The 23,117-nt window shown below is 34.3% G+C and overlaps 1 protein-coding gene across 2 annotated transcripts in view; it reads right to left on the bottom strand.

The window, feature by feature from the left end:
* Positions 1 to 23,117, bottom strand: part of LOC126768623 (bifunctional heparan sulfate N-deacetylase/N-sulfotransferase) — a 122,512-nt gene that overhangs the window by 18,920 nt on the left and 80,475 nt on the right. For both annotated transcript variants that reach the window (XM_050486819.1, XM_050486820.1), the window contains exons 6-10: positions 21,766 to 21,972; positions 11,116 to 11,293; positions 10,535 to 10,780; positions 7,050 to 7,212; positions 3,519 to 3,701 (exon numbers count right to left, since the gene is read on the bottom strand). In XM_050486819.1, coding sequence (XP_050342776.1) covers positions 3,519 to 3,701; positions 7,050 to 7,212; positions 10,535 to 10,780; positions 11,116 to 11,293; positions 21,766 to 21,972 — 977 coding nt within the window. The remainder of the gene's footprint in view (positions 1 to 3,518; positions 3,702 to 7,049; positions 7,213 to 10,534; positions 10,781 to 11,115; positions 11,294 to 21,765; positions 21,973 to 23,117) is intronic.

Below are 23,117 nucleotides of genomic sequence, written 5' to 3'. Positions count from 1 at the left end.
TCACCTTTCTTGAAAAACAGTACCACCTCACTCCCGCTCCACGTTTCCGGGGTCTTGCCATGTTGGATGACGGAATTAAAGAGGCTTGTTAGCTCTTTCAGGACCGGAGTCCCGCCTGCCTTAAGCAACTCTGTTGTGATTCCGTCATCTCTCGGAGCTTTGTTGTTTTTAAGCTGTTCTAGAGCCGCCCTAATCTCGCCTTGGTCAACGATCGGGAGCTCCTCGGAGAAATGGCGCATAAAAGGGGCGCGCTGGTCATCAATACTGATTCCCACGGGTTTATCCGATCTTGAAGAGAACAACTGCCCATAAAACCTCTCTACTTCTCCAACAATCTCAGGCCTAGAGGTTTCCCAACCACTATTTTCAGTTTTAAGTTTAGTCAGACGCGGCCTCCCAAACTTGCGAGCGAACACTTTCGATCCCCGATTTTGCTCAATCGCAGCCGTGATGGCACGGGTATTGGAGCGTCGGAGATCGCGTCGCGTCAGCGTTTTTATTGTTCAGTTTAAGGCCTTATCTGACAAAAACGATGGTAGTTCTCGTCGTTTTCTCATGAGCTCGAGTGTCTCAGCAGAGAGTTTTGGTGCGTTGTCTCTTCTCTGTGGCGGAAAACACTTGCGGGATGTGTTTTGCAGTATTTTGACCAGCGTGTCAGTTTTCTCATCAATGCTGCTTACGGTATCCAACGCGGTGAATTGATTTTGAAGTTCCATTTGGAACTTTTCGGAGCCTTGAGCAGCTTGGAGCATGGTAGGTCGGAGAGTAGACCTCATCATTCTCGATCTTTCGGCTTTGAAGTCGATATTTAGAGTGCCTCGAACCAAGCGGTGATCACTTCCGGTATTAAACCTGTTGATCACTGTAACGTCTCTAAATATGTGCCTTTTATTCGAAATGATAAAGTCTATCTCGTTCCTTGTCACGTTATCGGGGCTTCGCCAGGTCCACCTCCTCTGAGGCTTATTTTGAAAGAAAGAATTCATCAAAAAGAGCCCCTGCGCTTCGAGAAAGTTTACCAGCATTTGCCCCCTGTGATTTCTGCAGCCCAAGCCGTAAGGTCCGACTTTCGATTCACCGCTATCTTGTACTCCCACTTTAGCATTAAAGTCTCCCGTAACAACATTGTAGTGGGCCTTTTTTAGGACAAGGTACGCTACCTGGTTCGACACACTACTGATTTCCACAATGCTGCTAATGAGATCCTTTTTGACTAGAAAACCGACACCACCCTGGGAGAGGTTATCACCTTCGCGGAAGTAGAGTAAGTTACCGGACTCTAGAGTTATCGTGTCCTCCCCCTGTCTTCGGACTTCAGATAACCCCAGTATATGCCAGTTTATATGACTTAACTCTACTTCTAATTCGGCGAGGTGATGGTCCAGCCTCATCGAGCGTCCATTGTACGTTGCCATGTGAAGTCGTCTTATATGGTAGCCTGCCGTGAACCGGTGATTCTTAGCACCCCCTGCCCTGCCGATACCGCGACCGCTACCTTGGTCGGGCCTAGCGGGCTTGCCTTGGTAACTGGGGGCCTTTTTTGGGCGCATTTGCCATTTAGGAGGATTTGCCCATACTCGCCGCGCTGGGCGGGCGTGTTGGCGAGCGCAGTATGGGGCTGAGATGTTTATGGGGGGGGGGGACGCTGCTGCCCATCCCCCCTTTTCCCCGTCCCTCAGTCACCTCTTACGACACCCACGGGATGAGATTGGGGGAGTACTATTCTAAGCCGGTACTCCACGGCGGCAATTATATTCAAGTTAAATATATGTCAAGTGTAAACCCAAAACGCACCAATACAAAGCTCACTTGACTATTCACGAAGCTCTAACAGCGATCGAGTAGTTTGCATTGTCGTATCCACCTGGCATTGAGCTCCTTTACTAGAATTATATTACGTATATAATATAATAGATTACACTTATATGGACAAAGTATGAACATTATATTTAACGGAACGTTAATAATATTATGTTAAGCACAATAGACGAAATATCTATGCAAATTTACTTTGATTGTGTAAAAAATATTGTTGATACAATTCAAATAAACTATATCGGTTGTATCATCCACAAACCCACATTGGAGTAGCGAGGAGAAATCAGACAGCTGTGTCACCGAAATTATATATTGTAGATGATAAAATCACCTTAAACTGAGATAGACGAGAAGAAACTTCGCAATTAAATACAAATGTACACACACACATACAAAAATAGTATTATTTTATAAAATATATGCGAATTTTACATTAAACACCTCGTTAAGTGATCTACTCCCCATTCTGTGTATTCTTTATTTTGATAAATATTCACGAACAATAAATATAAACAAAAATCATAAGATGTATTCAATTTCTTAACGAATCCTCTCTCTGGCACTTCGGAAACTAACTTTACTGCTTATGCCATCAATGTGCCACTAGCCATGGGAATTAGGATGCTATCCCTTGGTCCTGTAACAACGTTGACAAACTTCGAACCGAGGAACCGTTAGAATAATTGATGAGTGAGTGATCCTACCCAGACAGGCTTATACAAAGTCGTATAATCAGTCGATAGTTAGAATTTCGAAATCAGTTACTTTGAAGACACTACAGATTGGTGATTTTTTTTATTTTAAAACAGATAATGAACTAAAAATAAAAATCTTAATTTGATTTCGTAAGCGACAAAAATAATCTTTAAACAGACTATTTTACATGCCATCTTCGCGGTTAGAAATATATATTTTCTTTTTTTATAATACTTATTTAAAACACCACCGACTGGATTTAATCTAATCGTATAGGGAACACGATAAACGGTAATATATCATTATTTATTATATATGTGTTATATTTTTATTGCTCAATCACACACGTGTGTAATGTGTATATAATAAACATGTTATTAAGCACACTAACCCATAACTAACTATAAGAATCGATATATTAACATTATAAATCTGCTTATAAATCACATTTAACAACATCTAATATTAACTACTCGTAGTATTGCGAGTGGTTGAAATTGTGAAAGATGGTGGATTATTTCTGAACATTATTTTGTCCACATCTGTAACACATTATCTTTTGAATAAACAGTACAGTAACAGTAACAGCCTGTTATTGTCCCACAGCTGGGCAGCTCCTCCTCTCCCTTTTGAGGAGAAGGTTTGGAGCTTATTCCACCACGCTGCTCCAATGCGGGTTGGTAGAATACACATGTGGCAGAATTTCAACGAAATTAGACACATGCAGGTTTCCTCACGATGTTTTCCTTCACCGTCAAGTACGAGATGAATTATAAACACAAATTAAGCACATGAAAATTCAGTGGTGCTGCCCGGATTTGAACCCACAATCATCGATTAAGATTCACGCGTTCTAACCACTAGGCCATCTCGACTTTTTTTGAATAATTTAAAAAAATTCTTTGTCCTGTATGAAAAGAAATCTGAAGTCACGATGGGCTATATAATAAAAAATGTATGACACTTGTCAATGTTTACTTATTATTACGAAGTTGTATACTCACCCCCCACAGCGGGTTCAGTTCGTCCGGCCTCAGTTGGAAGTACTTTTCAGCGAGCGCAAGTGGCGGAGCGGACGCGAGACGAACGTTTGTCCAGCATCGGAGGAACTTCACCACGGACTCGAAGGTGTATAGAGCCAGGCGATCGTTGCCGTAGTTAGACATGTGCGTCATGAACACGTTTATCTGTTGAACATTTTACATATTCAATATTAGTGTAATTAATGTATTTTAATTATAAATTTAAAAAAAACCGCGCATTAAAGTTTTATTAGGATAGGATTAATTTTTGTTGATCATAAAATGGTTGACTGTTGATCCTGTTTCATCATGAAAATTGACACATACACGTACTGTTTTTTTTCAATTTTACTTGCCTCTAAATTGCTTTGCCTTTTGTATAGAATAGGAAGGCGGACGAGCGTATGGGCTACCAGATGGTAAGTGGTCACCAACGCTCATAGACATTGGGAACTAAGATGATATGTCCCTTGTGCCTGTAATTACACTGGCTCACTCACCCTTCAAACCGGAACACAATAATAACAAGTACTGCTGTTTTGAATATCTGATGAGTGGGTGGTACCTACCTAGACGAGCTTGCACAAAGCTCTACCTCCAGTAGAGCTACCGCTATAGCACATCATCGATACTGTTCAACCGGTCGCCATATTAATTGGTAAATATTTGAACATAGGGAATATTGGAGCGCAAACCGTTTCGGATTATAATTTACGAACATAGTTTAAGAGGCATTGCAACGATCATCGGGATTTAGATAGTAAATATACATTTGTATATAACGCATTGTTTCATCGTTTCGTTCCCATTAGTATTTATTTTTTTTATATATTCAAAGTTAGATATCAAATTGAGTTGGAAAATTTGATCTACCTTACTTTCAAAAAACTAAAAATTATCAGTACTTGTAGTTTTATTTTGTTATAATATAGACGGACGGGAAATTGGACCACCTGATGGTAAGTTCATCGCTAATAGACATTGGCGCCGTAAGAAATATTAAACATGCCTTACATCGCCAACGCGCCACCAACCTTGGGAACTTAGTTGTTATGTGCCTTGTGCCTGAAGTTTCACTGGCTGACTCACCCTTGGAACCGAAACACAACAATACTGAGTATTGCTATTTGGCGGGAGACAGTGCAGACGGCTTACACAAAGGCTATCATTAAGTTCAGTTGCCCGAAAATATTAACATAAGTACACGGAATGCCGTAAAACAGGAAAAAAATACTTATTTGAAATTATTAAACTATTTGTGGAAACTCTAAGCTTAAACATTGTGAAATATCAACGAGCGCTCAACTAATTGGCACGGTTAAGCAATATCACTGTGTGCGGTAGAAAATACACAAGAAAAGTTGTCTGTTAAACGGTATATTTTAGAGTTATGAATTTAACGATTAGCACTCAGTTAACAGAACAGTAATAGCTTGTTAATATCCCGCTGCTGAGCTAAAGCCTCCTCTCCCTATTGAGGAGAAGGTTTGGAGCTCATTTCACTACGTTGTTCCAATGCGGATTGGATACACATGTGGCATAATTTCAATGAAATTAGACACATGTAGGTTTCCTCACGATGTTTTCCTTCACCGTCAAGCACGAGATTAATTATAAACACAAATTCAGCACATGAAAATTCAGTGGTGCTTGCTCGGGTTTGAACCCACGATCATCGGTTAATATTTACGCGTTCTAACTATTAGGCCATCTCGGCTATATATCGATTATCGTCGTTCAAATACCAAGTTATTATATTCATACGTATTTGTATGAGGGACCAATCATTTAATCGTTAGCGATGTGTTGATTATTTTACATACGGCTTTGCGTAAATACAATATTATTTGTTTGTATCCTACTCGCACTAGACAAAAACAATATATATGTATATATAAATATATGTCACAGAAAAACACCATCAGATTTATATGCGAGTAAAAAATAAAGTGTTAACTGATATAATAATAAATATGACATATAATAGTTATTGAAAATAAAAGCATCTAAAAATTTAAATTATTAAAGCAATAAGTTTTTATCACTTCTTTAAATATAAACGTTCATTGATTGTGAAATAATATAATTTTTTTGTTCTAAATTAAATTTCTTATAGAAAATATGTTTTTTCTTCTTTTATGAATATTAACAAAGTATCATGCTTGTTTCGATATTATTATTTGTAATAGGAGTTGTTATTAAACTCAATATGTGGTAAATCACATTATCGTAATTTTTAACACTGCTTTAAATAAAAACGGAAGAAGTGAAACTGCAATAATTACTCAATTGTGAGGTTCGAGTGGATGAAAAGAGGAACGTTTGACGAAATTCAGTAAAAGACCAGCGGTAAAATCAACTAGGGATGGTATTGACGACCGCTAGCAACACTTCACGAGCGTGCGGTGCCCGTTTTCCACTAGTAACGAGACCATCGACATACCACAAAGTTGTGGAGATAAATTCAACGGAAATTCTAAATCGTTTTATATTAGATCACTTTTGTTTGTTATTTTGAACCGTGAATTCGTTTTATTTCATAATAAATATATATTTTGTGTTTAAATATTTCAACGGACGAATTTAAAACATAATTATATACAAATGGTCGTGGATCTTGGTATTGTTGCGTTCCGGTTTGAAGGGTGAATGAGCCAGTGCAATTACAGGCACAAGGGACATAACATCTTAGTTCTCAAGGTTGGTGGCGCATTGGTGACCACTTACCATCAAGTGGCCCATATGCTCGTCCGCCTTCTCTATAAAAAAAAACTCGATATAGAGTTATTTTAATGATGTTTGTGAAAATACTAATAATTTACGTAATGGAAAACGGATAACTGCTAGTATGCAACATGAGTATGCTAATGGATATCTTAAAATATGATGTTTAATTAGTGCTTGTCCGAGCGAACGAGCACTACAGGCAAATAGCTAGAATTACGCTCCAAAATTTAGTGTATAATAGAGTGGAGCGATAGTGGTTGTGTGATTTCAGATTTGCAGACATGAATTTTCTCTTAATCTTTGATTTTGCTTTACAAACTTTACGAAAGTTGACATTGTTAACCAAAACCGTATTAAAAATAATTCAAATCACAATATTACCAACATACATTAAATTAAAAATAAGTTGCACTTTTTATTTCAAAATAAATTGCCCCCAAAATACGAGCGTCCTAAACCGTCGCTTATTTGCATATATGATCGGGCTGTCTCTGTTTATACGGCCTTTACGAAGATACAAATATGTATGTAGTGTTTTTTTCAGTAAAACGATGCCATAGTGCTAGTGATAAAAATAAAGGGCAAGATTGTATTTTGCGCCCTCAAGTCCAGACCAAATAACTTTGCTCACTACAAGTTGCAATGATAAATCGTATACATAGTTAAGATAAACAAAAGCAGCATCTCCAGACCACTTCCGGAAACTTACACACAACTCCGCCCGCATATTGTAAACTCTGAAACAACAATTACGAATGCAAATGGTCAACAGTAAATCCCACTTACCGGGTTATTGATGACCGTTTGGAACAGCTCCCCGCCTTGTATGGAACGGTCGAGACGCTGTCTGCCCCCGGGATATCGTTCCAAGAGCAATGTGTGCGTGAATAGCCCGCATGTCTGACGTGGCAGAACCATCACACCTCTGTGACGAAAACCGCGTCGTAGCCTAAAATATACAGGCGTTATAAAAATTGTGACAACAGTGGGTATGTGTAGTGTGTGCGTGTGTGGTTGTGTGTGTGGGTCTGTGTCTGTGTGTGAGCGAGTGTGGATGCTAGATGATACTCAACAAAATAGAAGGTGAATATACAATGGAATAATGGCTAGTAATATGTCAAATTTCCATAACTGGGTTTTTTCGAAAGTATGTACTTTTACTATTTTTAATAATATGTTATTTATCGATATATATTTTTTTGGTAATTCACACATTAAACAATCTATATGTATTGTATGCAAGGATTGTTTTGTGTTTAAAAATTCTGAGAAAATCATACACTATTATATAAAACCTTACATTTAATCACACGATCATCACTATCAACAATACTGCTAAAAAGTATACGAATAAATAAGTCACCGGTACAAAGTATAGGATGATATGAATTTTCATGTAAGAAATTGTACCTTTAATTTCGATAACCTAGCACCCTATAAAAGTAATTAAAATGTATATATTGAATGAAGAGGGTTAATTATAAAGTTCAAATAAATTGTACTACGTAAAAAACTGTTTCAATTGATAATCATAATTTGATATTTACAATCAAGTAAAGATAATGTAGATATTTGTAGTAAGAATTATTTTTATAATTTAAATTGTATGAATGTTTCGAGGTATTTGCTAGCTGCGTGCTCTAATTAAAAAAAAAACAATGCAAATTTAACACTTTATGGCACTACTAGAATTCTCTTTCAGCAGATGTGGAGACGCAAAAAGACCCTCTAAACGCGGACCAACACATATTTATCTTAGTTATTAAATTGCACTGGGTGGCGCTGAATTTCGGCATTGCAAAAGTTTAACTTGTTAATTATGTTGCAATACGACGATCAAAGAGCACGTTTTTAACAATTTTAATATAGCGAGTTTAAATTTTGTTTGTTATTAGTATAAAAAGTTCAAAGGGATTTCGACAAATCGTTTACTAATACTTGAGTAAATATAAATATCTATAAAGTTATTAACTTATCTATAAAGTTCACTGAATTTATGTTTAAAAACATTTTATTATTATTTAATTTACTTCATTTAGAGATATGTTTTTTGCTACGTAGCTTGATACAATTAATTTTTCAATAAATTATAGGAATATCGGGAAAAAATGCAATATTTTATACATCGTGCAGGTAGCACACGCGTTTGAAATGAATTCCATTTCGTTCAAAACGCTGGCCGTAACATAACATGCCATTTTGAATTGGATATTCAATCTCGTACATTGGTATTGCATAGTCGAGTATCTCTACAGAAATGCGCTCACGTTGTAAAGCGGTGCGTCGCCGCAACGCATCGCTTGCGGTCCGTAGGACTTCGGGAACCACAATACTGAACCACTAACAATTCCCAATATCACGCTAGTTTCATACACCTCGATGTTCGTACCTACGTACAGTTTATATCAATTCCGTTGAAACAAGTATAAATTCGTCAGTCAATACGTAAGTGTCCACCCGATACGTTTTAATTTATAAGCGACATTTACAATTTTATTTATCGCCGCCCCGATCAATACGAATTGGTATGTTTTAATTAGTTCCGATTACGTTTTTATTTACATATTTGTTACGTTCAATATCAAAATTAATACAGTTGTAATGAAAAAAAGACAATGAAGAATTTATATTTAGGCATTCAGCTTTAGAGATATATATAGTATACAAAAAATGTTTTATTTTTTAATCAAGAACCTTTTACTTGGAAAATTTATACAAGAACATCAATTATAAAAACGGATTTTGTCGGTTAATAACTTTTTTTTCTTTTCTCTACGCTATATCAAAGATAAAATTCGGACGCATTCGTTTATTTGTCATTAAAATATAAACACTTTATTTAATATTATAATGCAGGTAGAAACGTACATATATTTAAACACACATACAAAATATTGAAACGCATACATAGAGTTGGAACGAAATTTCTTTGGAACACATGTTGTTTCGCTGATAGATTTTTTTTAACTAACTTTTCTTAACTCATCTATTCAACCGATCATCATTAAATTTAGCATAAGCGTTGTCTGGAGTTCTGTCCCCAACCTCATTAACACACGAGCAAAAACTAGTATTACATTAAATTTAAACTAAAATTGTCCGAATGAAAGCTTAATTAAACCACAGAGTTATAGAGTTTACTTGTTAAAAACAAATAAACGATCACAAGTACATAATTTCGTTATATACATTTAGTTTTAGTTATATATTATAGTAACAGCCTTTTAATGTCCCACTGCTGGGCTAAGGCCTCCTCTCCCTTTTTTGAGGAGAAGGTTTTGGAGCTTATTCCACCACGCTGCTCCAATGCGGGTTGGTGGAATACACATGTGGCAGAATTTCGATGAAATTAGACACATGCAGGTTTCCTCACGATGTTTTCCTTCACCGAAAAGCACGAGATGAATTATAACAGAAATTAAGCACATGAAAATTCAGAGGTGCTTGCCCGGGTTTGAACCCACGTTCGTCGGTTAAGATTCACGCGTTCTTACCACTGGGCCATCTCGACTTCATATATATTATAAGTTCTACTGAATACGGTAAGTTTATTATAAATACATAACAGCTTAAATAGCAAGTTTGAATATGTATCGCCGGGCAACTCGATATAGGAAGTCATAAACAAGTTCTGTAAGGTCCAGCGAGCTATAAACTAAATTAAGTATGGTTGTATTTATTGAATCGAAGACTAACTTTGTAATAGACGGTAATATTGAAATAATATGTTTGTATTTATTTTAAATAGGACGAAAACCGAGATAAACACCTTAGTTTTCATCCTTAATGTGCCTTTAATGATATTTTTTTTAACCCGAAATTAGTAGTCCTATTACTAAGGAGCGCATTTGATTTATAACGCTTTGATATAATAGGTATATAACAGCCTTTAAATGTCCTCCGGCTCGATTAAGGCTTCTCCTCTTGAAGTTGAATTGGAGTTTATACCACCAGCTCCAATTTGTATCCAACACGTGGCTGACTTTAATCGAACACATGCAGGATTTAACTTTTCAATCATCGCCCACGATATTCGTTACAGACAAATTAAATACATGAAATTTCAGTGGTGCTTGCCTGGGTTTGAACCACTGTGCTATCTCAGCTCAAATACATATAACCTTAACCATCATGGTTCTAATATGGATTGAGAGACTATGTTATACGCAATAGAGTATTGTAATATTCTATTAAAGCATTACAATCATTTATTTCGTAATGTATGAGTACATTTATAAGTGAATAACAAAAAATTATTACTATAAACTCACCTAGCTGGTCGTAAATGGGGATATTCTTCAGTACTCGTAACTTTTACATCCCAGACTTTCCTCCACGCTTCGTACAGTGGTTCGTGCACGGGATACACTCCTGAATGGTGCGGCGATACGGAGTAGCACGAATTGGTTGGTATACCGTGTTCGATTGCAAACTGTTTGTTCATCGTCATCTCGGTTTCGAGTTGGGAAACATTATTGTATAGATGTGGTTGCTGGTGATTCCACATGTGGCAAAACCTGTTAAAAAAAAATCAATTTTATTAACTTCATTTTTTATTCAAAAAAATATAATATTGGAAATAAAACTGGAATTATAAAAACCAAAAAAGTATAAGCATATAGTTATAAATATATATTATATACTATAATTATAGTTAAAAATATAAATAAAATATTATATATGATTAAGAAACAAACTTCCGAAAGGAAATCGCAATAAAAATACAGTTTCAACAACTTAAATATTTAGTAACATTAATTAACACAAAAATCATGAAGATCTTTTGATGAAGATTTTTCTCCTACATTATTTTATGTTAAAACAAGATAGATAAGTAAAATTTCCAACGTACCAGTTAAAATGTTCTCTGTTTTTCAGCAAAGCATCATCACCTCGATTCTCCAAAGCGGTGCCGTGATGGTAGTACTTTGCGCTGAAACCTAGGTTGAACCGGAAGCCTGGCACGAGACGCTGCAGCGCCGCCTGAGACGCGAGCAACGCTGACACATCCTCTTCGTGCAGACGTGTACCTGCGAGTAAAAATCAACCGTTAGACTAAAAATATTATGAATGAGTAACGTCTGTTTATGATGTTAGCTTATTACTTCTGCCCGGTTCTTATATTTACAAATTGTTATTGTGTATCCGGATATTAGGAGTAAAGACCCCGTTTAATTCGATCCTACGTTTTGACGTCACATACATAAGACTTCGAAACTTACGATATCGGACCATTGCAATATTTTTTTAGTCCGTTAAATTACAAACAAAGTTTATACGTTTTACTAAAATATATATTAAAAACAACCAATCAGTTTTACATTAAAACTACCTTTAAAGGTAAAAAACTTATAACTATTATTTTTTATAACGGTACCAAAACAATTTTCGAGTTAACAAACCCACGTAATACGATTCCCTCGTATCTATCGCACTATCCACCCTATTCAATTTGAAAGGGTTGTTTTAAGTGAATTTCAACTACGTATTTCATTTATACTCGTAGTAATGGACCATTTTTACTTTGACAAAAAAAAAAAAACATTAAAATGCGTCCTTCACTCCTCAGATATTCTACCGCAAAACATATTGTTTCGGTTAGAAGAGTGACTGAGCCAGTGTAATCACAGGTGCGGTACATAACACCTAATGCCCCACGGTTGGCAAAATATTGATAGCCTATATTGGTTTATACTTCTTGCAGTACCAGTGCTTGTAGGAGAAGATGACCACATAACATCAGATGACCTTTTTGCTTGCTAGATATGAGATAATAAACACGGAACAGCGATGTATATCATAACTTGGTACGCTGATCGATCCACTACCACTTTGTCAGGTTTATTGATCCGTATATTTATTTTACTTAACTATATACCGAAAGAGATCAAAGTGTACCGTCGATATAGATAATCAACACGTTTATATTCATTTATCTTTCACTGAATTAACGAAATCTCGTCACAATCTAGATCGCTCGCTACTTGTACACAATGTTTGTTTCATGAGTCTAAAAATATCGCTGAACTGACGGGAAGTAGATTTGAATCTGTAACTGTTATGAAAATACATTAACCGATATACATATTATAATGACGCGAACATGTAGTCTTCGAACAAACCACAACCATTTCTAGTTATTTATATAACTAAGATATATATATATATATATATATATATATATATATATATATATATATATATATATATTAATATATGCGACTATAAGAAACACTGTACCCTTTTTTAAGCATATTGCGTGCATGAAGTAGTTTAGTGGAGAGATCTGACATAGTTAATATTTATATGTAGAAGAAGTGCAGAAAGCTAAAATGTTACGTACATTTTGCAAATACATTATACTAAACAAAATAAACATTTATTGTTTACGTTCATACTGCCAATGTCAACAGCACATGTCAAACATAAAAATCAATAACTCGTTTTTACAAGACTGACCAAAAAAGGAGCGGAGTGTTTTCAGGGTTCATGTATGTATATGAGTTTTTTTTATTCCTCCATAACGTTTAAATGTTCGAACAGTATGGCAACAGTCGTGTTTTCTTAATTTTTTATCTTCATAATTAGTTTAATTAGTTATTTGATACAGTATTATTTTTGTAATAACGTTAAGATTTCGTTTAGCTCAGCCTCATTTATAATATTTTATAAAAATATAGTCATGTAAGCTTTGTAGCATGTAATTTCCAAATTGAATTAAAGTTTAATGGATGTAAGCAATTGGAATTGAAAAGAATATATCACACTTCTTTGATGCCAAATGATAAAAATGAATTTTATTAGAAATTAATTACGGCCGAATTTCAACCAAAGGGCGACCACTATTAAAGATTAATTATTACCAAAAATTATTGGATGATACCAGAAAAATCTAGACTAATCGGATATTTCGTTTATATTTATTAAAGAAAGACATAAAGTCTTCGTTATCACCAATTTTTACTTTTCATTTCGATCAGATAACAAATGAAATAATAATCTTGTTAAAGAAATATCTTGTCATATTTTGTTTACTGAAATTCAATATATCATGGAAGCGGCGGCTGCTTTTAATTGACTCGACGAAGAAGCAATTTAAATGACAAACCATATTAAAATAAAATAAAGAGGAAAGTCGTAAAATATCAATGATTTTTCGATTATCCAATGAATGGCTTGTTCTGTTCCCGGACACGTCATGCGTCACTGTTTTATTGCATCGCTACGTATTAATACGAATTGAACTCAATATAAGCAATCGAATCAGATTTAAAGTCGTCGAGGACGAAATGAGTGTATGAATTTATAAACACTTTTCTATACAATTATATTACTCTACGAAAACGAGTCAAGTACATTAAAAATATATCGACGATAGATAAAGATCATTCAGAGATATTCGAGAAGCAAATAACAGTAAAAATATATAAATTATATTCATTTGATAGGCGTTGCTAATGTTTCATTCGCAATAAATAAACTATTTGAGTTTACGCACAATAACGATTGAATTATGTTTTATACGTAAATAATTGCAACATGTATCAAAATATGCTAGCGTAGATAATTTTATATTTTATATCAACTAAACCATTGAAGCTCCAATTGATTTAAAATAATAGTAAAATTTTGCAGTAATTTGATAAATTTATTTCGAATATGAAATAGTTTTGGTTACACGTATTAAGTTTCATGAAATCCCTGTATTACATGTAGATAATATAAATCTATGTATATATCTGACTGACTGATACATTAATGTCCGGCTAAAACTATTGGGTTTGCATACGGGTTCCTTTTACACCGTAGGTCGGCACCAAGGAAGAATTTTTGAATAAAAGTAATGAGAATTTGTATGAAATTCCTTCATTTTTGAAGAAAGAGCTATGGAAATTTATAATTAGCCATGAATTATGATGCGAGTGAGGACGCGCGTAAAGCGCTACATTCACATACATTCGGTTCATCACGTTAAGGGATGGACTTTGCAATATAACATTTGTAATTGTATTTTTACACCCGATAAATGATATTGAACATTTGTTTATTGTGTGTACACTTAGTTATTTAAAACAAGTTTATTATAATTTTTAAGATGAAAAGCTTTTTATATTATTAATTCACTAACAAAAAGAAGTTAAAGCACTCCGAAGTTCACAGATTTTAGTGCAAACAGCATTATATAATTTATATGCTTAATTTTTGTTAGTTCAAGTTGTACTACATTCTATTCTACCTCCATTTTTTAATTCCAATTTGATAATATTAATAAAAAAAATACATTTAAAAAAAATCGTTATAGAATTAGTTTTTTTTTTTTTGTATTACAAGCAGGCGAACGGGCAAGTAATGGCAAGTGGTCACATCCGCCCATAGACATTGACGATAAAAGAACTATTTCTTAATAACAACTCTTTACATCACCAATTTGCGCCACCAACCTTGGAAACTGAAGATATCATGTCCCTTGTGCCTGTAGTTACACTGGCTCACTCACTCTTCAAACCGAAATGCAACAATACTGAGCATCGCTATCTAGCGGTAGAGTATCTGATGAGTGGGTGGTACCCACCCAAACGGGCTTGCACGGAGCCCTACAGCCAAGTGAAACATTTCAATGGTAAATTTTCTTTTTAATGACTTTATATTATATAGGTTATAAAGAGTATGGAAGAGATTACCGTGCCTCATAATACTGATAACATAAGATAAAACTGATACAGTCACGTACCTCTAAAGGGCTTTGGTCGATCCTATACAAATACCATTTCACACGTTTCACCGTATTGTTGTGAACAAAAATGTAAGACTACTTGTCTTCGATGTTATCCCTATTAATCCCTACTACTTTTATGGTTTACTAATATTTGACAAACACTCAATTCGCAAATGTTAAGACCCACAGCTGGGCAACGCCTCTCATTTTGTGGAGAAGGCTTGGAGCTTATTCCATCGCTCACGCCACGCTTGTCCAATGCGGATAGAAATGTTTTGGAATTTCAGTAAAATTAGACAGATTTCCTCACGATGTTTTTCTTCACCGCCGCGCACGAGAAGAATTATAAACACAAACTAAACGCATGAAAATGCAGTGGTACTTTCCTGGGTTCAAACCCGCTATCAACGGTTAAGATGAAAAGATGAAAATGCCCTGAATAGTAAAGTTTAATTTATATTTTTATGTGCTAAACAATAAAATCATGATATCAATTGTTTTTCAGAAAAATAAGTTTGTAAAAGGATGAAAACGAATCATAATTTTGCGAACATTTTTTCTTATAACAAACGTTATAAGTATAGTTTTCATTAGTTTTTTATCAAACGACATGACCCCTAATATTAGAAATGAAAAAGATTCTTTGTTGGTTCTTTGATTTTTCTTTCTTTCGCGCAGCATGGGCAACAACGGATCGATTTGTGGTTTTTTTGTTTAGTATTTTCGATATATTTTATGAGCCTGATAATTACAAAACGTTACTGTTAAAGGAAAAGGGTGTGTTAACAAGTACCACATAGGCGCCCAGCTGTTGTGGCATATAATAACTACTCCTGATGATATTTATCTCTATGATTTATTTACTTATACCTTATTATGTCTATAATTCATTATTAATAATTTCGTTAATCATCATATTATTAAATTACGTTGTAAACCATAATTTATTAGTTCATAAGCTGACTTCCGATTATTTTTGTATAAAGTGAGTAGGACACGCCATAGGAGCACATTCGTGTTAAGAATTCCTGGCACCACGTTACGCTGTCTATTATAAATTAAGTGTAATAATTGGACTGTTTTTCATTTCATAAAGCCCACAAGTTAACAGGTGGTATGTAAAATTATGGATATTAATCAGTTGATTATTTTGCGAGTGTGATTAATGGATACTTCAAAGATATGGTAAAAATTCATATAATACATTTTATATGAATGTGGTGATCCGACAGAGAACCAAAGTTACCGACATATGCCAAAGGATTAGTAAGCTGAAGTGGCAGTGGGCTGGACACATATGTCGCAGAACCAACAACCGTTGGAGTAGACGTGTTCTGGAGTGGAGAGCACGCCTTGGCAAACGTAGCGTAGGACGCCCTCCGTCTAGGTGGAATGACGATATTCGCAAAGTGGCTGGCAGCGGATGGATATTGAGAGCTGAGGATCGAGCTCAGTGGCGTGCCATTGGAGAGGCCTATGTCCAGCAGTGGACAACGAAGGGTTGATGATGTATGTATGTATTTTATATGTTACATATACATTTTATTTGGTATATATTATATAATAATAAAAATAGTACAATGTGTTCATACATGCTTAAATCCCGAATATCAGACATGCGTGTAAAACAATTACTAAGGTATGGTGTTGGGTATAATTCGTGTATCTTTTGAAAATCTAAGCCAATTGATCGGCTTACTGTCAATTAATTAGCGAGACGGCAGAATTATCGGCTTCACCGCCTCGTCTGCGTTTAATCAATATATTACTAATCTGAACACATTAATTGTATTAAGTGATAAGACATTTCTATTTTTTTTGTTCCACATTCACTGTTAAACATTTTTGTAGATTCCTATGAGATGGCCCAGCGGTTAGAACGCGTGAGTCTTAACGTGAAACTTTGGTTGTTAATACACATAACACTTTTAAACCTGAATGAGTTATTTTCTCTATAAATTTAGATATATCGCAATGTTGTCACATATGGTTGTCACTGGTGGTAGGGCTTTGTGCAAGCTCGTCTGGGTAGGTACCACCCACTCATCAGATATTCTACCGCAAAACAGCAATACTTGATATTTTTGTGTTCCGGTTTGAAGGGTGAGTGAGCCAGTGTAATTACAGGCACAAGGGACATAAAATCTTAGTTCCCAACGTTGGTGGCGCATTGGCTATAAGCGACGGTTGACATTTCTTACAATGCCAATGTCTAAGGGCGTTTGGTGACCACTTACCAGGTGGCCCATATGCTCGTCCACCTTCCTATTCTATAAAAAAAAAAACATATATTTAAAAATAAATACTATACATAACATATAAAATTAATTTCAATTAGCACTTTCAATCGAGAGGAATGAGAATGAACGGCACGATAACCCAAAATATATTATATTGAATATTGAAAACTAAACAACACGTTCGCCGGTGACAATAAACGTTCAAAACACTCAGTAATAATTAATTCGAAATTATTCATACTTGTTTTATTTTGACAGATCGCGTACAATACGAAAATTATATAAAACTATAACATACAATTCATAACATGGAGTATTTACTATATTTGTAGGTGACTTAATTATTAGTATAGTAATATTTCATATCGATTAGCATACGACCAATTTCTCCTTTAATAAAAAAAGTGACCGTCACGAGCCCGGCCGATGTAAAATATCGAAATCGATACGACTTATTGAAATAATTTATAATTAAAGAAAATAAAAAAAATCGTTACTGATCACATTAAATTATTCTTATTTTTATAATAATATATAATGGTGACGGAGAGGCGCATGACGCTATAAAAGAGCGCCCCAAACCGTCACGGCACACGAGTAGGTCTTAACACATTTCAGACAGGACGACTTACTGGTGGTAGGGCTTTGTGCAAGCTCGTCTGGGTAGGTACCACCAACTCAACAAATATTCTACCGCAAAACAGTAGTACTTGGTATTGTTGTGTTCCGGTTTGAAGGGTGAGTGAGCCAGTGTAATTACAGGCACAAGGGACATAACATCTTAGTTCTCAAGGTTGGTAGCGCATTGGTGATGTAATTGATGGTTAACATTTCTTACAATGCCAATGTCTATGGGCGTTAGTGACCACATACCATCAGGTGGCCCATATGCTTGTCCGCCTTCCTATTCTATATATTAAAAAAAACATCAAAAAGAAGAAGTTTTGACTTTGTTTAAGAGTGGGAAATTGACAAAATGATATTTTCATACCCAAAGCTATTTTTATTAATAAGATTTATTGTTGAAAACGTAAACTTCGATTCATATCTACTCCGCTCGGTTTGATCCACGTCAAATGTTACACTCACGCACCTCCCCGTGGATTATGGCGTGATACTATATTGTCTATAACCTTTTCCAATAAATCTAACGCATAAAGATTTTTTCATATCGTACTAGCAGAGATTAGCACGTTCGAACTCAAGCTATACTTACAAGATGGTATGTGCATGCCCCTCTGGGTAGGTAATACCCATTCATCAGATATTCTACCGCTAAACAGCAAAACTTAGTATTGTTACGTTCTAAATTTAAGGGTGATTGAGCCAGTGTACTTACAGACGCAAGAGACATAATACGTTACACAAGGTTGGTGGAGCATTGACGATGTAAGGAAGGGTTAAAATTTCTTACACAGCCAATATCTATAGGCGGTAGCGACCACTAACCATCAGGATTTGTCCGTCCGCATACCTATAAATTAAAAAGTATAAAAAAACTGTTTTATATATTAGTCACAGATATAAAAATATTACACCATACATTATATACATACGTTTTGACTATCATATCTATGGAACACAAGCGTATCGTACAGGCACGGAGCGACCGGTCGGTATCCTTGTAGTGACTTGACGATTGACGAGTAAAAATCAAAATTTTTACTACTTCTACGGCTTACTTATTATTGTATGGCTATTTCATCTATTCCGAAATCTAAAATTGTTATTATTCGAGCGGAATTCGAATTTAAATTCGACACTCAATTTCCGATTGGGCGAATGGCAAATAAAGAGTAGGTGTGAAAATATAATTACTCGCGCCTTTCAATTGTTATTACTGTTTTCGGTAATTTCACCTTTGGTACGTTGCATGCATTTAATTAACATAGGTACATATAGATGTAGTAACTACTAAATATTTTGCCGGTTCGCCGGGGTAGAATCTCTATTCCGAACCGGTGGCTTTTTTCTGCTTATCGCCGTCCACTGCCAGACGAAAGCCCCTCCAATAGAAACGCCAACCATCCCGGTCTTGGGCAGCCCGCATCCATCCCCTACCCGCCACCTTTTTCAAATCGACAGTCCACTTTTACGCAGGGCGTCCTACACTACGAAACGATACTACAATTTTAATTAAAGTTGTTATAATAATTTGAACGTGCTTAAAAAAGTATATTTGCATTTGAAATACATAATTATAGTATCAATAAGATTTATTTTATTACGTACTAATAAATTTATGACGAGCCGGTTGGCGTGGTTGGTAAATACTTGCTTTTCACGCTGAAGTTTGTGGGTTCGATTCCCACCCAGGACAGACATTTGTGTGCATGAACATGTCTGTTTGTCCTGAGTCTGGGTGTAATTATCTATTTAAATATGTATTTATAAAAGAAAAACAGTATATGTAGTATATCAGTTGTCTGGTTTCCATAGTATAAACTCTGCTTAGTTTGGGATCAAATGGCCGTATGTGATTAATGCCCTAGAATATTATTTATTATTATTATATTCCTCACAAAAGGCAACTTGATGTACAAATCTTAAATTACGAATAAGCAAAAAAATATAATATATACTTTGAATTATAAATTGATCTTCAACATGTATTGTTATATGATTTACGCTTAATATGTTAAAAGGAAAAATAAATATTGAAAATTTTATTTTTAAGGATTTTGAAGAATCCCTTAACTGACAATAATGCATATTGCTCTTGGAGAGCGCCTTCTTTGCATTGCATCAAAGTCTGACCTATTTGTAAAGTATTCAAATGAAATCTTTGTACGAAATAATAAAGTTTTTTACACTTAATATAAATTCAAGAATTTTAACTGATTAACCTGTTGAATTACATTGGCTTGACAATAAGAAAGTACATCACACCACATATAAAATGACGTGATTGTTATATATATTTGTAATAATTATTAACAAATACTCGGCCTCGTCATATACAATACATAGTATATACAATATAATTAAGCAAAATATATTATATAAATTTAATGATTTCTTTATTAAATTTATAGAATCTATAAAAGAGCTATTGTCCATAATGGTTTTTTCTTTAAGATCGGAAGGTCGGATATCAAGACCACATTTTTAATGCGTATGTATGTATATTGATAGGAATGTGTTTCTCACAGTAATTACGCGAGATAAATTAATTAAATTTTATTTTTATTTGGAATGCAGACAAACTAATGGGCAACCTGATGGTAAGTGATTATGGCAACTAAGCGACTAAAAATAGGATTAAGGATGTATCTATTCCTCCTACTAAAGGTACTACACACTGGCTCCCTCGCGCTTTATGCCAGAACACAGCAATATAGAATTATATTTATGTCCGCGGTAGGATAACAATAGGCAAAGTGACATGTCGGTATGTTACACCATCACGCGCCCTACAACTTCTATGGTCTCATCACATATGTTTATATACAAAACACACGACAAGGGAACATTATTAATTGTACAGAGGTCAAATACACAGTAAGAATGTCTGCATGTCTACTTGTCACGCACGCACCGCTAATGCATCTGCGTGATACTATTTGATGAATTTAAAGTAATGAAATAGAACGATATCGTACGTTGAAATCGAAATTGGCGCTTCTAATTAATGTCAATTTTAATGATAAATGAGTTGGAAGATCATTTGCTTGTTGTAAATAATCTGTTATTTTTAATGAAAATTATGATACCAATCACGATTGACAAGATGTTGTTTGTGATAACAAAAAAAAATATTTTTTCTATTTAGATATTTAACAATAGGTACGTAAAGAGATTTGTGGATATCTTGGATCATATTTTATCCTGAGAAATAAAAAAGTTAATAGGTACCTAATAAAAACGTATGTCTTAAGTCAATATACAAAATTTTACATAAATAATTTAAGAATACATACATTGTTTAAAATTGTTAAGAAATAATAAATAACTAAAATAGAATTAATGGTTCATTATACTTTTAATTATTCAAAAATATTTCATTAATTACAAGAACCGATCATATGTACCACAATCCGAATCTATTATTGCGGTTTTTTATTAAATTTCAACGATCCAATACATCGAATATTGCAAATGTTGTGGCTTATTATCGACTATTGTGGTGAGTACATTTTAAATGTGTAACAAGCCACTATAAACATCTGCTATAATAACAATTAAAATTTAGATATAAGTTTATATGAAAACACTCTTATATATCGCTTTTTTTTAAATCATTTATTCGAACATTTACGTGAATTATAAACATAAAACAAAGAAACTAATATATTTTGACATATTTAAATATATCATTATACACGTTAGTTATATCATAAGTTACAAAAGTAAGAAATTTTTAAAGATAATGAAAGTTGAAACCTCGAATGTAATCAAACTTGGCCGGTTATGACGCGGGTGGTTATTTGTTTTTTATTAATAGCAACGAATTCGACGAATGTTAAATATTATTTATAGTTTACGCAATTTATTTAAAAATATAAATGTGCATATAAATTTCGTAAAAGAAAAAAAAAATTCTCACCTCGTTCACCTACAAAGATGTCGTCAATATCTACAAGTATCCATCTGTCGAGGCTCAAACTAAGCTGGCCATGGCTCAGGTAGCTCAGAGCGTCCAGGAACAGTATACGATGAAGCCAGAACTGGAGGCCGGATCCGAAGAGTACTCTTTGGACACCGTCCAAGCGCCCGTGATCTTGAACTACAGTCGCCAACGGCATTCGGTCTTCTGTATAGAAATATATTAATATTAGTCACAAATTAATTTCGAGCCAAATGACTCAGTATTTCAGTTCAAACCACGTGGATTTCAATAGAAGACACGGGTCACAATCCTACGAAGTTTAATTTTTTATTATAAAATGTCGCATATGTTGCATATTTTATTTATATTCATTTTATTCTCAACGATGAAGCAAACACATCGTGAGGAATTTCTAGTATTGTGGAATTAAGCTATGAACCTCCTCAAAAGGAGACGTAAACTGGCAGTGAGACATTATAAGGCTGTTACTTTAATAACTATCCTGAAGAAAGGTTATATTTAAAAAAATGCTTAATTTTAGCTTCATCTTAGTTTTAAAGTACAACGAATAATATTCTATAAGAAGCGACCAAACCGTTGTTATATATATGTATATGTAATTGAAATTTTCTGTCATAAATAAGATGCGGTTTGAGCTAATGATATTTTATCTCAATTACAAAATTTTTAGAAATTCTAAATAACGAGACCGATTTTAAATGTTTCTCTTACCGAAGCTTGTTTGCGGTTCACAGAACTGACCCAAAATACACACCCACGTAACAAAACACGACTTATTCCGAGAAAAACTTCCGAGGTCTCGAATAATACCTAAGTTGTTGGCTGTTAATAGGCTTAAAATTAAATTAGAGCCAACGGCAGTCATTTCGTTATTAATTAAAAATTCGTTTGTGAGCTTTTCTGTTAACGCAGTGGTTATGTTGCCTTTGTACAAAACAATATTTATTTAAGAAATATTTTCTCGTGAAAGTTAGAAATTTTTTTTTACATAATATAGAAATGAGATAATATTTTTTTTATTCAATACATAAAGATAATAACGTTAAAAACGTTCGTTTATTATTACACGACTATGACGAAACTCGGCACACATGTATTTTTATTCGTTCCCTGGAACTACACTTCGTCAGTTAATAATCATATTTCGATAATTGAAATGTCGTTACCTTAATCTTAATACTATAATTTATTTTGAATTAAAATTATAATATTGAAAACTATTGCTAATAAACATTTCAGTGTTTTTATAAGATAACTGTAGGAAATAAAGTGTCATAATGTATTGCCAACTATTGTCATACGTAAATTATTATAACAAAGAGATAATA

Source organism: Nymphalis io, chromosome 5, assembly GCF_905147045.1.
Source record: "Nymphalis io chromosome 5, ilAglIoxx1.1, whole genome shotgun sequence".
Lineage (NCBI taxonomy): Eukaryota > Metazoa > Arthropoda > Insecta > Lepidoptera > Nymphalidae > Nymphalis > Nymphalis io.
Note: the sequence above shows the minus strand (reverse complement) of the source record. Positions and strands in the feature narration are given on the sequence as shown.